This window comes from Triticum aestivum, chromosome 1B (assembly GCF_018294505.1).
Source record: "Triticum aestivum cultivar Chinese Spring chromosome 1B, IWGSC CS RefSeq v2.1, whole genome shotgun sequence".
Lineage (NCBI taxonomy): Eukaryota > Viridiplantae > Streptophyta > Magnoliopsida > Poales > Poaceae > Triticum > Triticum aestivum.
In genome coordinates this window covers 543,288,923-543,304,883 of record NC_057795.1, presented here as the reverse complement: position 1 = coordinate 543,304,883, position 15,961 = coordinate 543,288,923, and the positions used below count along the sequence as shown (strand labels likewise).

Below are 15,961 nucleotides of genomic sequence, written 5' to 3'. Positions count from 1 at the left end.
TTTTCGCTGAGTATGGAGATGCGGATCATTCGCGACAAGACCCCGGACATCGTGATAGTCGACCCCTTCTACATGCGTGCCAAGATCTTGGGCAGCGCTGGGGACCGGCAAGTCGCGAGTTCTTACCTCGAAGGCGTCATTCTGGCAAACCAAGATAAGGATAACTTCCTCGTGCCTTACTTTCCCGAGTAAGTCCTCCCCTCAACTGCCCCGTAACATATGAATTCTTAGATTTCGATCGTTTTTCTTTTAACATTCCGTGTTTTCTGCAGTGACACACATTGCACGCTCATCCTCCTAAGCCCCAAATATTCCATGGCCACGTATTTCGACCCGGACCGTCAGTCGAACGTAGACTACACAAATGTCAAGAAGGTTCTTGATGATGTTCTCCCCGGCTACGTCAAATCTGGAGGCACCTTCACCAGGCCTATTCGTAAGTACGGCAAGCACGTGTTCTCCCACAATACGACGTTCTGCTGCGTCAAGCAGCCGCCTGGCGGTCAGAAGGGTGCCTACTACGCCATCCATCACATGCGGGCGATCGTACGGGACCATCATCAACTTCTTCTACCGAGTAGACTCAAAGATTGGGCCGCGAGCGTGTGGCAATCCAGGACGCGGACATCAGGCAAGAATTCTTTCGCATCCAGTCGGAGTTTGCGGAAATCATCCATCAAGATGTCCTTCGTACCTCGGGGCAGTTCTACCTCAGAAATCAACCGTCCAACAGTGACATCGACACAATGCTACAAATGCAGGCTGACAACGCCCGTTCTTTCATGACTCCCACGATAGACGGCGGCTTCATCCACGCTTCGGTCCCTTGAGTCGAGTCTAAAGCAGTGATGCTGTGTCTAGTTCTGAAACATCGATTGGCTCATGTTGTAATTAAACTTTAATGAACTTGTAGTATGTCTCTTTGGTTTCGAGAGTCGTTCAACTTAGATGTAATCGATGCTATTAATGTCTTGCTTTTCTCTTCCGATCGTTCTGTTGCATACTTATATATTGCTTATGTATTGTCTGTGAATTGGTACTAACGTTTCGTTTGGCTAGTGCATAGCGATGCCGATGTATGTCGTGTACAAGGGTAAGGTTCACGGAGTCTACGACGACTGGGAGGAGTGTTGGAGACAGGTTCACCGATTCAGCGGTAACAGTTACAAAGGGTACACCACTAGGGCCGAGGCAGAATCTAGATACGCCCGCTATCTAGCGGGAGAGGGGAGGGAGCGTTGGAGGAACCGGATGAAGACGAGTTTCATCGTGATGATGCTCATCGTGATGACCGCAACTCTCTTTTATGTGATGGTAGTTTAGATGATCGATATCGACTTGTAGTGTGAAGACAAACTCGCTACTCGCGGTCTCGAGACTTGTAATATAATGTTCTATCTTTGTCGATCTTTTCAATTCGGAGACTAATATGATGAATTATATTCGGAGACTAATATGATGAATTGTATTCAAAGACTAATCTTCTATTGTATTCGACGAATCTGTTGTTGATGTGTGCTGTCTATATTTTGTCAAATTATACATTGTGTAACCTGTGCAAAAAACAGAAAATAAAAAATAAAAAAACCTAATATTCATACTAATGGCGCATCACATGACAGTGCGCCATTAGTATGACAAAGCATACTAATGGCGCATCACTGAAGAGTGCGCCATTAGTATGCCGAGGTTACTAATGGCGCATCTTGCTGTCGTGCGCCATTAGTATGCCAGAGCACCTGGGTATACATGGCCCCTGGGAGACATACTAATGACGCACTTCTGTATACACTAATGGCGCATCAGTGGTGCGCCATTAGTAAAATATACTAATGGTGTGGTACTAATGGCGCACCGCTAATGCGCTATTAATAGCCAAATTAGGTGCGCCATTAGTAGGCCTTTTCCTAGTAGTGACTATCCTATCTTGATGACGTGGTGTGCCGAAACATGTATGTCGTCATTACACATCGTTATATCTGGCCAAACCTCGGGTCGGGCCGGGCTTCGGGCCGGGCCGGGCTTCGGGCCGGGCCTAGCCAAGCCCGACGCAAAAAAACCCAGTCCCGGGCCCGGCCCGGCCATCGGGCCTGTTTTCTGGGCCCGAGCCCAGCCCGAACACGTAAAAACCCATCGGACCCCGGGCCGGCCTGGCCCGACCTTCAGAAAAATGCAAAAACGACGGGCCCGAGCCCGGCCTTCAGGCTCAAGATCTAGGCCCGAGCCCGGCCCGGGGGCAGCGTCGGGCCGGGCCGGGTCGGGCTTTTTCGGGCCGGGTCGGGCTGGGCCGGGCTTCCCATGGCCAGGACTACTCATCGTCGACTCTAGGGTGCATCAGACCCTAGTTACAACCTACCCTAGCGATACGACACTATCCTATCTCGAGGACGTGGTGTGCCGAAACATGTATGTCGACATTACACATCGTCAACTCTAGGATGCACCAGACCCTAGTTACAACCTACCCTAGCGATACGACACTATCCTATCTCGAGGATGTGGTGTGCTCAAACATGCACGTCGTTATTACTCATCGTCAACTCTAGGGTGCATGTGACCCCAAAAAAGATCTGACCATCTGACGCTAAAGCTACCGTTCCGATAGAGTCAGATATCGGCAATGCAACGCGACACAAACCACGTCTGCAGCTATCGTCGGTTCTCATAAAACAAGATCACGGCTATCTATTGTGACGGAAACTTTGTTTCTAGTACTCACCAACCGCTCAAACCCGAGGGCCACCGAATTCTAAAACAGTTGGCTATATTACCACCAGAGCTTTCTAACAGCGTGTACGTCAAGTTATCAACTAACCGACAATATGGTAAACAATCACATTACACACCCTCTTTTCCAGCAAAGATTGAACCCTTTTTATCCAATAATATTTGTTGAAAAAATATTTATATTTTCTAAAAGACAAGGTAATAAGGCTAGTCACAGCAGGGAGGTGGTAATTTTGCATGGAGCAAAACAGAGGAGCACCACATTATGGTTTGCTATAATAAGCCCAATACCACCACAAAGTCATGAAGCACATTAATTCACAGCAAAGCTTCATGTGCACAATATCAAGACATGCCTCTTGCTTGACAGCAATGGTAGGAATTTATTCACAGATATGGACCTGGTGGACTGGTAGTCCTCTGGGAGTAGTAAAAGGAGAAAGAAAAAAACATACAGAGACCGGGCAGGGCAATGCAGGGAAGGGCGAGTAGTAGGCCGGTGCGTATCTGGCGGGTGTCAGCCGCCCAGGGCCTGGGTTGGTTATAAACCCTAGCGTAGCGGCGGCGGGGCAAAGAAGGGTAGAGAGAGAGGAGAGCCCGTCGGACGTCGTGCGGGGCGCAGGGTTTTGCCGAGATTTTCCTAAAAAAGGGGCATCGCCACCGTACCGAGAAAAGAAAAGGGAATACGAGGCGAAAAAACACACAAACTCCTCCTCCTCATCGCCTCTCCTCGCCCCTCTGCCCTTCCTCATCTTCCTCCCGTTCGGTTGGCTCCTTGTTCCCTCACGATTGGTGCCCGGGCCGCGCCGCCATCGCCATGGACGGCCTGCACGGCGCGGACGCCTGCTTCTCCCCCGGGAGGGCCATGTCGCCGCAGGTCCGGCCCCCCGCCGGCCCGCCGGACGTAGGCAGGTAAGGACGGACGGTCGGACGGACGGCGGCTGAGATTGGGTCTCGCCTCCTCCTTCTTCTTCTTCTCTCTGGTTAAGAAAGATTGGTTCTTTTGGTGCGTTTTGCTGGGTGGACGGCCTCGCTGAATTGGTTGCCTCTGTTTTTCCGTGCCCGCCGGATTGGATGGCGTCGGTGCCGCCGCAGCCACTACTTGACGGAGCTGTTGCAGGAGCACCAGAAGCTTGTCCCGTTCACGCAGGTGCTACCAATCTGCAGCAAGCTGTTGGGCCACGGTGAGAGCCTCGATCCGCTTCCTCGCCGCCGCCGCCCCGTCTAGCATTATTGGCCTAGATTGGAATTCGTCCTTGCTGATTCGCCGTGGCCTGGTTGCTGATGTTTCTCTCTTGTTGATGCAAACTTGCTCTGCTTGACTCTGTTTTGGCCTCAAGGCGCAGGCCTTTTCGTGTGTGTGTGTGTGTGTGTGTGTGTCGTAGGTCTTGAAAGCATGTACTAGTATGTAGCTTGATTCATACGATTCTTCCGTGGCAGCAAGTTTTTCACGGAGTACGTTTTCGTGCTAATCCTGCGAGCTGATGTTTGCTGTTGTACTCATGCTGACAGAGATAATGCGGGTGTCGTCCTTGCTTAAGCACCAGCATGGTGGGGACTTTGAGAGGTTGCCGCCGATGGCGAGTCCAAACCAGATGCATCATCATCAGTCGCCCCCAATGCCTAATTTCTGTGGAAATGGTTTTGGCCCGTGGAACCACGGGGCGCATCCGGAGGTAATTGCCTTAGTTATCTGATAACATGAGGGTGGCATATTCAGCCATCCATCATATCTGATCGCATCAGCTGGTAATTAATCTTTAAAAGAAAAAGAAGGATACACAAGATCCTCTCTTGGTGATGTGAAGGTTGCATCCTACTTTCTGCATCTTAATTGCATACTTGTGTATCATTCCATTTAATGATAGTATGGGCGCGATAAGTTGCATCTTCACCATCACATTTGATCGCATGGTATTCTTGGGAACGTAGTTATCTATCTCTTTTAATTGCATACTTGCCATGGAGACAGAGCTCCGAGGCGTAAGCTGAGTTGATTCAGAATTGCTACCTGAATTTTCTGTTTCAATATGATATTATCATCTTCTGGTTTGCGCTCAGCTCAGTTTCTAACAAAGTTGCAGTGCACTGAAAACATATACGGGTTCCTTTTATTCTGTTCCGCCTTTCCCTCTGCTATAAATGCTTGCTGAAAACTGGCAAGTCTTTCTCTTAAAACGCACCAGGTGGATAATTAGGTGTAAATATTTTTTTGCTGACTGATGTGGTGAACTTACAAGCAAGATGTATTCTTGATATTCTCATTAACGCAGTGGCTGTAAATAAATAAGCAGATATCCCTATAACAAGTCAAATATTGGGTCGGGGTCTTTTTCAAACTTAAGTTTTATAAATTCTGGATATATAGATTTACAATGGAAGACTGTAAACTGGAAATCAAGCTGATTTCTTCATTGATTGCTCCTGTTTTAGAATTCATATCGTGCTCTTCCACAAAGAGGCAACCCATATTATTGTCTCGAACTCTTGATCTAATGAGGGCTAGCTGCTATCTTATGCATGTTTTATTCCTTAATGAGACTTGAAATACGCAAGCTCAGTTGATTTGTTTTGAAGAAAAAGACACATGGCGCTTAAGATTATTGTATTGAACTAAATCCTTATTTTTTTGGGAAGCATTAAGATACTGGATTGACTTCAACATAATCACATGAATCTTTAGTTATGTTTGTCCTACCTATTCACAACCAGTCACACTCTCAATCTTTTATGTTATGTTTATTATGTTCTAAGATGTGCATGTGCGAAACCTTACAATTCTGTTGTTGATCAGAGGGTAGGTTTTCCTCAAGGACCTGTGGGTTGGCAAGGAGCACCACAAAGCCCCTCTTCATACATTGTCAAGAAGATTTTGCGGTTGGAGATACCAACAGATACTTACCCTAATGTACGTTATTATTTTCATACTTGCAATGTTTATTAGTATGGAATCATTATTTACTCTGCTTGCCATACTTGTTCAGTTCAATTTTATTGGCCGTCTTCTTGGGCCAAGGGGAAACTCGTTGAAGAGGATTGAAGCCTCTACAGGTTGTCGTGTTTTTATCAGAGGGAAGGGCTCAATTAAAGATCCTGGGAAGGTAAACATAATTCTTGTATGGATCCTCACTCTGGAACCTGGCAGATATATACATATATTGCTGTGTATGCAACTATACATATCTGAAATTCACTACATCACTAGGATAAAGTTATAATTTCATAGTAGGCAACTTGCAGTTATGTACTGATCTTCTTAGTGTGTTCAGCAAGCCTGCAATTCTCATCTGTCATTGTTTTCATTTCTTGAAGGAGGAACAGCTGAAGGGAAGACCTGGTTACGAACACTTGGATGATCCCCTGCATATCTTGATTGAAGCAGAGTTACCTGCCAATGTCATTGATGCAAGACTCTCAAAAGCACAAGAGATCCTAGAAGAGTTGTTGAAACCAGTGGTACGCGTGCGTGTCTCAACTATCTTTTAATGCTTTTCTATCAATATTCATTACAATGTATTCTGTAGCCATTTATTTTCAACACAATGTAACAAGTTGAAACATTTTAATATGAGTCCTCCATAGGTTAGCATTTGCTGCAATGAAGTAATGAACTGGATCTTCGCTTGATTGTATTTCTCCTGCTTTTCATTTCTCACAAGTTTCTTTTCCTACCGCAGCTTCTATGTTTGTCCTAGAGCAGTACTAAGTATTCATTCACTAAAGCTAAAGCAGTGGTTTTGCTAGTGCACTATAATGAACAAAAATATGAAGCGTGTTTTTAGGAAATCTTGAAGCATGAACTTATTGTCTTTCTGTCTTTCTAAATCTTGCCTCTTTCATATTTTGTTAGGATGAATCACAAGACTACTACAAGAGGCAGCAACTCCGCGAGCTTGCCATGCTGAACTCACCGCTCCGAGAGGAGAGCCCTCGTCTAAGCCCGCATCCAAGCCCGCACCCAAGCCCGCATCAAGGCGGCGCTTCACCCTTCAGTAACGGTGGGATGAAACGAAGCAAACAATGACTGCAGAGGCCTGCTCCTCCCAACTTTGACCCTTCCAGAAACCCGCCCTCAATCGATGCCCTCACAGCCTAATTTTTCATGAGCAAGCTTTCATGATGGTGTTGGCATTCGTGCGAAACCTGTGTTACTAGTAGAATTTTGATGAGTCTCCGTTGTGACATTAGCCTATGATGACTGACTGAGAATGATCCATGATAGCGAATCCTCCGCCTTTATAATTAGAACATTTGATTTATTTGTTGCTGGTAATGCTGAGATATGGCACTGTGCAGAATTCTGAGTTGCTGTAGGCTAGAGTGCTGGGATTTTTATCCGACATTGCTGACATTTCCGTAGTCTGAGCCACAATGGGAGTAGTCTTTACCAGTTACCAATTTGTGGTATTCATTAGCCTAGTGCTGCTTTGCGCTGCCAGCTAAATTCTCCTGCAGTTGGTGGTATTCTGCAAGAGAAACCTAGGAATCGAGACTCAGTTTACCTACTTGATGACTATCTCATGAGGGTCACGAGCAGCAGCCTTCATCAAACCCCAACTTCCTAAAATAGAACTCCCAACTGCCCTCTCTGCTCTCCCTCCTGCAGCAGTTGGGTAGGGTCTCCGAAGACTTGCGCACGAGGAGATGGCGGCGGTGTAGGTGGCAGCAGCCGCCGGAGAGGTGGGAGACTGCATCCGCATAATCGCATTGGCATACTGTGATTAGAATTTTGGTGTGTGTGTGTGTGGGGGGGGGGGGGGGGGGGGGGGGGATGAGGAATGCGGGAAGAGAATATCCGGGTTTTTTTTTGCAGGGTAATGAAGAGCTTTATTCAAACGATAAGGCGCCAGCACTATCAGCCATGAGGCTGGTTACCAGCAAACCCGGAGGAGAGTCCATCCAACACTCCGACACCTCCAATGTGCTCGCTTGTCTCGCGCAAAGGTGGGCCGGGAGATTGGCATGTCTCTTTACATGTAGAATATCAAAAGAAATGAAACTAGCAGCTAGCTCCTCAATATCTAATAGTAACGGCGCTATCAGAGAGTGCGAAACACGGCGCGAGTTCCAGAGGTTCACTACATTCAAACAGTCAGTCTCCATCTGCACTCGCGTAAATCCACGAAGTAAAGCCACCACCACACCTTCACGTACCGCGGTCGCTTCTGCCACAAGTGGATCGGTGATGCCAGGGATTGGTTTGCACCAAGCCGAGATGAATGATGAAGTTGACCGAGCCACTCCACCAATACTTGCTCTATGCTCCAAAAGAGAAATTGCAGCATCAATATTAATCTTGATAACCTCACCATCAGGTGGTCACCACCCATGACCTGGTAGAATGCTGGCATGCTTTGGTGGAAGCTCCAGCACTGCCAGCGCATCTCTAATCATCTGCAAAGATTGCTTTGGATCCATACTGGCCTTGTCATGAGTAATATTGTTTCGAGATGTCCATATAGCCCACATCAACGAAATGATCTTAGCTTGGTCCGAAAGATCGAAATGAGGATCGCGGAGAATATCCCTGGACCATGTCATCTCATGCAGCTCCGGAAGCTTGATACCCAACCAATCGCGGGCCTCTATCCAGAACCGATTTGCATGAGAACATTGTATCAATGCATGATACATGTCTTCATTCGCTGACAGGCATATTTTACACCTGGCCAATGTTGCTATGTGTCTGTATTTGAGGGTGCTCTCGACAGGAAGGATCCCCCGAAGCACTCGCCACCAGAACACGCGGACTTTGGGCACGACATTCAGCTTTCAAAGCTTCGTCCACATCTGTTTATTCGTCAATGAAGATTCAATTACCGACCCTTCTTCTAGAGCACGATGCTCGTTGCGAACCATGAGAGTCCGATAAGCCGATTTTACAGTGTACACACCAGTTTTCTCCGCCGACCATGCCCAGCTGTCATCACCTCCCATCCGGCGCAAAGGGATATTTAGTATAGCTTCTACCTCTGGAGCGATAAAATTGTTTTGCACTATGTTGAGTTTCCACATCCCAGTCTCTGCATCAATCAAATCTGAAACCGAGTTCAAATCTGCCGTACCAACGTGAGTGGACGGCTTCATTGCGATCAGCCCCGGTATCCGCGGATCTCTCCAAATTGAGACCGTCGAACCATCTCCAATTCTTTTGATCATGCCAGCATTCAGAGCTTCCCTGCCTGCCAAGATAGCTCGCCAGGTAGCCGTAGCGTGCCGATGTGCCCGGGCATCGAGAAAGTTAGTATGAGGAAAGTACCTCCCTTTGAGCACTCGCGCGCACAGCGAGTTCGGACTTGTAAGAAGCCTCCATCCATGCTTCCCTAGAAGAGACAAGTTAAACAGCTCCAGATTCCTGAAACCCATCCCTCCTTTCACTTTCGCGGTTGCAAGTGTATCCCAATCCAACCAATGCAATGATCGGCGGTCAAGAGAACTACTCCACCAATATCTTGCCATACATGAGGTGATTCCTTTGTAAACTTTCTTAGTCAACTCGAAACAACTCATGGAAAAAGCAGGGATCGCCTGAGCCACCGACTTCAAACGAACTTCCTGTCCCGCGCATGAATCATGCGTTCGGTGCCTCCCTGCAACTGGCTCCGGATCCTTTCTTTGAGATGTTCGAAGGTTCCACTCGTTATCCGTCTAGTTGCTGTCGGCAAACCAAGATATCTTTCATTAAAAGCCTCCACTGAAATACCAAGAATGACTTTCAATCTTTGTCTAACCGGATCACTTGTATTTGGACTGAAATATATGGAGCTTTTTTCCCGGTTCACACTTTGGCCAGAACAGTCCTCATAGATCCGAAGAACACGGTTCAACCTGTGGGCATTATCCTCCTTTGCATTCATAAATATGAGACTATCATCTGCAAAAAGAAGATGATTGATCCAAGGTGAATTATTGCTTACTCTAATTCCTCTATCCACTTGAGCACCACCCAAGCGCTTGAGTAGCGTTGTAAAACCCTCAGCACAGAGTAAGAACAAGTAAGGTGAGTAGGGATCGCCTTGGCGAAGACCCCTAGAAGGTGTGAAGTAAGGCAGTAGCTCCCCGTTCACACGCACTGTAAACCTGACAGATGTCACACATTTCATTGTCAGTCTAACAAAACTTGAGCTGAAACCCAACTTGAGCATAATAGCTTCGAGATAGTGCCATTCAACACGGTCGTAAGCTTTCATCATATCGAGTTTGACAGCGCACACATGATTCTTGCCCTTCTTCCTTCTTCTCATCGCATGCACACTCTCATAAGCGATTAAAACATTATCAGTGATTAGTCTAGTAGGAATGAAGGCACTTTGCTCTTCACTTATGATATCACTAAGAAACTCCCTCATTCTATTGGAAATGCATTTTGAAACAATCTTATATAGAACATAACATAAAGAGATTGGCCTATATTGAGAGATGCGCTGCGGGTATCTGACCTTTGGAATGAGCGTTATGGAAGTGTCATTCATACCCACCGGCAACTCCCCGCCATTTAGGAAATCCAGCACAGCCGGCACTATATCTACTTTGAGTAGATCCCAGTGCCGCTGGAAAAAAACCGTCGTGAATCCATCCACCCCTGGTGCTTTGGAAGGCGACATCTGAAATAGGGCCGTCCTCACCTCATCGGCAGTAAAGGATTTTTCGAGGTACTCGTTCATTAACAGCGTCACTCTTGGTGGAACAAGATTGAGAAGTTCATCCATAGGCTGATAACCCTGAGAAGTGTATAGTGCTTCATAAAAACCTTGAACCTCAACTTGATCATCTTCACTTGTTTGACACGTTGTGCCATCTGCTCGCTCCAAGCACTCGATCTTATTCACGCATTTCCGATGAGCAGCTTGAGCATGAAAATAGCCGGTGTTACGATCTCCCTTTCGTAGCCACAACACCCTGGATCGTTGCCTGACCCAGATTTCCTCCTGTCGAAGAGCCTCACGTAACTGTTTCCCCAGTGCTTTTTCCTCTACCGTTGGGCCGCGCCCCACAGATCGCGCCCGCAAGCGATCGAGTTTAGCTCACAGTTTCTTCACTTTTCGTGTAAGGTTCCCGAATTCCTTTGGCCCCCAAGTAGACAGCACCTGCTGTATAGCACCTAGGGCACTTACCACCCCGGCTAAACCCTGCTGTCCAGCTCCTTTCTGCCACTCTTGGAGCACAAGCTGGTCATACTCAGCATGAGTTTGCCACACATCCTCGTATCTGAATTGCTTAGCAGCTTTGGCCCCCGCGTCAGCCAAGTTTTGCCTTAGGTCTACCATCACAAAGCAATGATCAGACTCCATGGTGCCAATATGCCTAACACGTGTGTTAGGAAACAAACTGATGATCTGCATGTTTCCAAGTCCTCGATCGATCCTGGCTTTCACATTTGCATTGCCCCTCTGTCCGTTATCCCACATGTGCTCCGCTCCAGACCACCCAAGATCACACAGCAAGCAATCATCAACAGCTTCTCTGAAAGCCCTCATTTGATATTTAGGCCGATCCGCGTTCGAGAAGTGTTCAGATGCATTCATAGTCTCATTGAAATCTCCAAGACAAAGCCAAGCATCATGCTGTATTCCAAAAAGAGTTCGAAGAAACCGCCAACTATGTGGTCGGTCCTCCACTTTTAGGGCTCCATAGAACCCCGTGACCCTCCATACTTGCGACGCTCGGGTCTTCTTTCTAACCACAACATCGATATGACACGAGCTGTAGTTCTTGAGCTCCACCTCAACCTCATCCTTCCAGAATAAACCAATACCACCACTAAGGCCAGTACTGTTCACCGCAAAACATCCTGCAAATCCCAAGAGGTTCTGCAGACTCTCCACTCTTTGTGCTGAAATTTTTGTCTCCATCAAGAACAAGAGACAGGGCCCTTCCTGCTTCACTACACTGCGAAGCTCTTGAACTGTCGATGGGTTCCCAAGCCCTCGACAGTTCCAGCTTAGGCAACTCATTGACCTGGGCAGAGCTGACCTGCAGCCACTGCTGAAGAGTCCGAGTTATTCGGGGTTGGTTTCTTTTTCTTTGGCTCCCTCTCAGTTTCCGATCCAATTGGTGAGTCGTCGAGAGAAGCATTCTCCTTGCTTGATCCACCCTCTGCTTGATGGGGGGAATTAGCTAGGAGTAGTGGATCCACCCTCCTATACACTTGCGCCTGAGGTCCACCTTTTCTCTTCTGCTGATATCTCGGTTGCTTGACCGGAGATGTGACCTCAGCCGCGCTCTTGCCCGTCGTGCTTGAGTTGCGGGTTTCTGCCTTGCTCTTTGGAGCAGAGTTATCCCTTGTCGAGCTCGAACTATCCCCTGTGCCACCCTTTCTTTGTTCATCCTGGGCACGCATGCCCTTGCCAAACGGAAGATCTCCATGCTCATCCCGTGTCCCAGGGGTCGTACAAACAAGATCTGAATGCCCAAGCTTACCACAAGAGAAGCAGAAGTGTGGGACGTTCTCGTAGACTATATCATATGGGTCCATGCACTTCCTTCTCTTTGATTCTATTAGGATCCATCTCCTCAAGGGTTTGTCCACATCAACAGTAACTCGAGCCCTGAGGTATCCTGCTGTATGATCAAACTGAACAGTTGTTGCCCTCTTGTCTATCTGGTGTGCAATTGCCGTACTCCATGGTTCAGCCCGGAGATTGAATGGGAGGTTGAGTACGCGAGCCCACAACTGTAGCTTATCGAACTTTAACTCAGATGGTCGCATGCATTCATCAAATTCAGATAAAATCACAGAATTCTTGCTGACATGCCATGGTGATCCCTCCCACACACGATCTCGATCCCGCTGACTTGCAAATTCTGCCAAAAATATGTTTTCACCTGCGGGTTTGAAGGATAAACCCTTAGGGTTCCCCCATGCCGGCCGGAGCGCATTGGAGATCGTCTGGATGTGGAGCGTATGTCGATGAAGCACTTTCCCAGCCAACATCCACTTCTCCTGCGTCCCCTCCTCCAGATCATCAAGTACCAATGGAGTCGCCTCCTCATCTGTTATTTCCATCTTGCCTAGCGCCTCCGCCAATTTTGCCCTCTCCGCGGGATGAGGAATGCGGGAAGAGAATATCCGTTGGAAATCATCAAGTTACAGTGAAAACTATGTTTTGAAGTTTCGAAAAGGTACGATATGTCCAGGAAGTGTACTATTAGCATGTAAAATTTCAAGTTCAAACTCTAATTCAGATGTTAATAGAACACCACCCTTACCATACTGTATTTTTTATGGGACATTTGAAAACTTTCAAACTTGGTCTCTTTGAAGTTCTTGTTATAACTTGTTTTCATCATATATTCTCTTACGGCAACGATGCACTAGATGGATGTTATATTTCAAATACTTCTATGATTGGTTAGATTTAGATGGAATCAATTTCAACCAATCCTCCCGAATTAAATTTCAAAAATAAGAAATTTTATGTTAGGGGGGGGGGGTAGGGTTGCTTTAGCATGAACAACATTTGAATGATAATGTGTTTGAGTTGTGACTTTGACTTTGAGTATTATTATCCGACTAATGCTACAAGATGCAAACCGCAAAAATGTCATGTTTGCATGCTACAAATATGTAAATTAAATTGAGATTAAAAGGGAACAAATGTCTAGTATAAATCAGCTGAGAGAGCATGAAACAAGATTTTACTAGATAATATGTTGCGGTCTCATCGATCTTAATAATGTTGTCATCATTTCAAATGAATGAAAAACACTAAAAGATGGATGGGATATCAAGCTCGGCCGCTCAACCATAAGAGATGAGATCAATGAAAATGCAATAATGTAGGGTAGGTGTGGTGAGAATCACGGTCGTAAAACATAGATGAGAAATGTCATGGTTCAATGAACACAAACACATGTAAAGTTTCAGCAAAACCACCTCGAATGTCTAATATATCATATATGAAGGAAGAAAAAGAACAAAATGAATGATTTTCTCTTATCTAGAAAAAGAACAAAATGAATGATTTTCTCCAAAACGATGTCGTTTGAGTACATCACTTGTTGAATCCAATGTTTGGACGCTGATATCTGCCACACGTGTGGCATATTAGAGATCCGCCCACGCCGTGTGTGGCATAATCAAGAGGCAACCCACACATGTCATGTGTGGGGAACAGTAGAACTGCCCACACGTGTGGGCGCAGCTACTTCATGCCACACGTCCAACAAGTACTACTCATTCCCATCCCGCGCGTGTGGCACGAAACAAAAATACCCACATGTCCTGACGCAGCTACGTTAGTTACCCGCGAGATGATGCTTTAGTTACCCCATGGGATGGTAACTTTAGTTATCTGGGATGGCAAATATAGTAGTAAAAGCATGATGACTCTATCTGTTTTGGTTAACTATAGTGACCATGTCTAATTTATGGTAGTTGCCACGTGTAATCAAACCATAATTGCCGTGTGTGATTAACTACTTGCCACATGTGGTCAAACAATAGTTGACATGTGTGTTTACCTAGTTGCCATGTGTGGTGCAACCATAGTTGCCATGTATGGTTAATCATAGTTCCCATGTGTGTTTACCTGGTTGCCAAGTACACACAAGTGTAGTTTTCATCTACCAACGAATCATAGTTGCCATGTGTGTTTACCTAGTGGCCACATACGTGCAACTCCAGTTGTCATATATCACTGTACGAGCATCATGTGGGCTAAGAGCAGTTCACCTACACGCGCATGGACTAAGTGGTGACTGTGTGGGCGGGAACTGGTTCGCCCACACGTCGCAGCTGGCAACCGCGCCCTGCTGGTCGTGTGGGTGAGCACTCTAACGCCCACATAACATGCTATGCCAACGTGACGTTCAAATTCCAAGAGATTCCTTCAAGATTCATGCAAAACATAACAAACGAATATCAAAGCGTGTGGGTGAAATGCAGATATGCCACACGTGTGGGCGTTATCATTTGGGTTATTTAAATATTTGTACCCACAAAAGAGACCAACACGAACATGTATATGGCTCCTCATTTACGAACACAATATGAACATTTAGAGCATCTACAACCAGGCGCCTCATACCGGCGTCAGATGTCTGGGTGAACGGTCTGGTCATCAACCGGCCAAAAAAAGCGATCCAGCTAGGATCCTCATACCGACCCTAAACGGTTGGACTGACCAATACCCCTCATATCCAGGGCGGATCCAACACAGGTCATGGGTGTACAGATGTACACTCCAAATTTTCTGCAAACAAATCCGTATATATAGAATATGACAAAAAAATAGCGTACATGCTTGAGAGCCTAAGCAGCAGCCCACCCGTGGCCAACTAGGCAGCAGCCCACGAGCAGCAACCAAACACTTTTTTCCAGAGCCCAATGCTCTCAATCTCAATCTCCAAGCGTAAGGTAAATGGGCCCCCTTCTCTCAAAAAAAGAAAAAAAAGGTAAATGGGGCTCACAATCTCATCCCTCCTCGAGCCGCCACCATCCCTGTCCTCGACCCCCGATCTCCTTCCTCCCGATCCCCTCCCTCTCAATCTGATCTAGGGCTTTGAGCCGTTTCCGCCCCTCTCCTTACCGCTACCGGAGCTCCACGGGGCAAAGCCCAGGCGAAGGATGATGGCGGCGGCAAGGCCTTCCTCCATCGTGGCTCCGGGATGCGGTTGCGGTGGAGATCCGCGTGGGTGTCGTGGATGTGTGCGTCGTCTAGCGTTGGCGGCAAAACGGTGAGGGCCCCTCCACTGTTGCTGGTTCACCCAGGCTGGTCGTGCGGTTTCCCAAGGAAACATGTCACCCATTGGCGTGTTGGATGACGAAGGAGGTCGATCTGGTGGTCCAACCGAGGATGGGCACAAATTTGCCAGTGAAAGCTTGGTTCGGCCTCGGCCAGAACCATCAACGATGGTGCCCGTGAGCATCCTTTCCTCATTGGAGGCATTGTGGGGCAATTCACGTTCCCTATATGTCCTAGGGGAAACCTCAAATTCGGGCTTTTCGGATTGGATGATGGAGATGTTCCTGCTGTTAGAGTATTATATATATAGCCATGTAATCTTTCGTATTTACCCTATTGTATGAGGGGTTTGCTGCATATATTGCACACATGTACATGTATATATACTGGCCTATGGCCTCCTGGAAATACAAGTTGAATATTTCCTAACATGGTATTAGAGCTAGGTCAATTTTTTACACGTCGCAACTCATGTTGTTGATCCAATCCGTGGCCGCCGCTGCTTCTATCTCTTGCCGCCGGCTCTCCACCTCCGATTCTCTCTCCTT

At 46.9% G+C, this 15,961-nt stretch overlaps 1 protein-coding gene across 4 annotated transcripts; it reads left to right on the top strand.

The window, feature by feature from the left end:
• Positions 1-3,294: 3,294 nt before the first annotated feature.
• LOC123137164 (KH domain-containing protein SPIN1) lies at positions 3,295-6,986 on the top strand. 4 transcript variants are annotated; one of them, XM_044556781.1, is made up of 7 exons: positions 3,295-3,639; positions 3,823-3,911; positions 4,240-4,403; positions 5,522-5,635; positions 5,712-5,843; positions 6,040-6,189; positions 6,578-6,986. In XM_044556781.1, the coding sequence occupies exons 1-7, from the start codon at positions 3,545-3,547 to the stop codon at positions 6,749-6,751; spliced, it is 918 nt and encodes a 305-aa protein (XP_044412716.1). In that variant the 5' UTR covers positions 3,295-3,544; the 3' UTR covers positions 6,752-6,986. The 4 variants fall into 4 exon arrangements, with proteins under 4 accessions (XP_044412716.1, XP_044412724.1, XP_044412718.1 ...); XM_044556789.1 differs by having other exon boundaries at positions 3,297-3,639; positions 5,712-5,828; XM_044556783.1 differs by having other exon boundaries at positions 3,298-3,639; positions 6,040-6,183.
• The last annotated feature ends 8,975 nt before the right edge of the window (positions 6,987-15,961 follow it).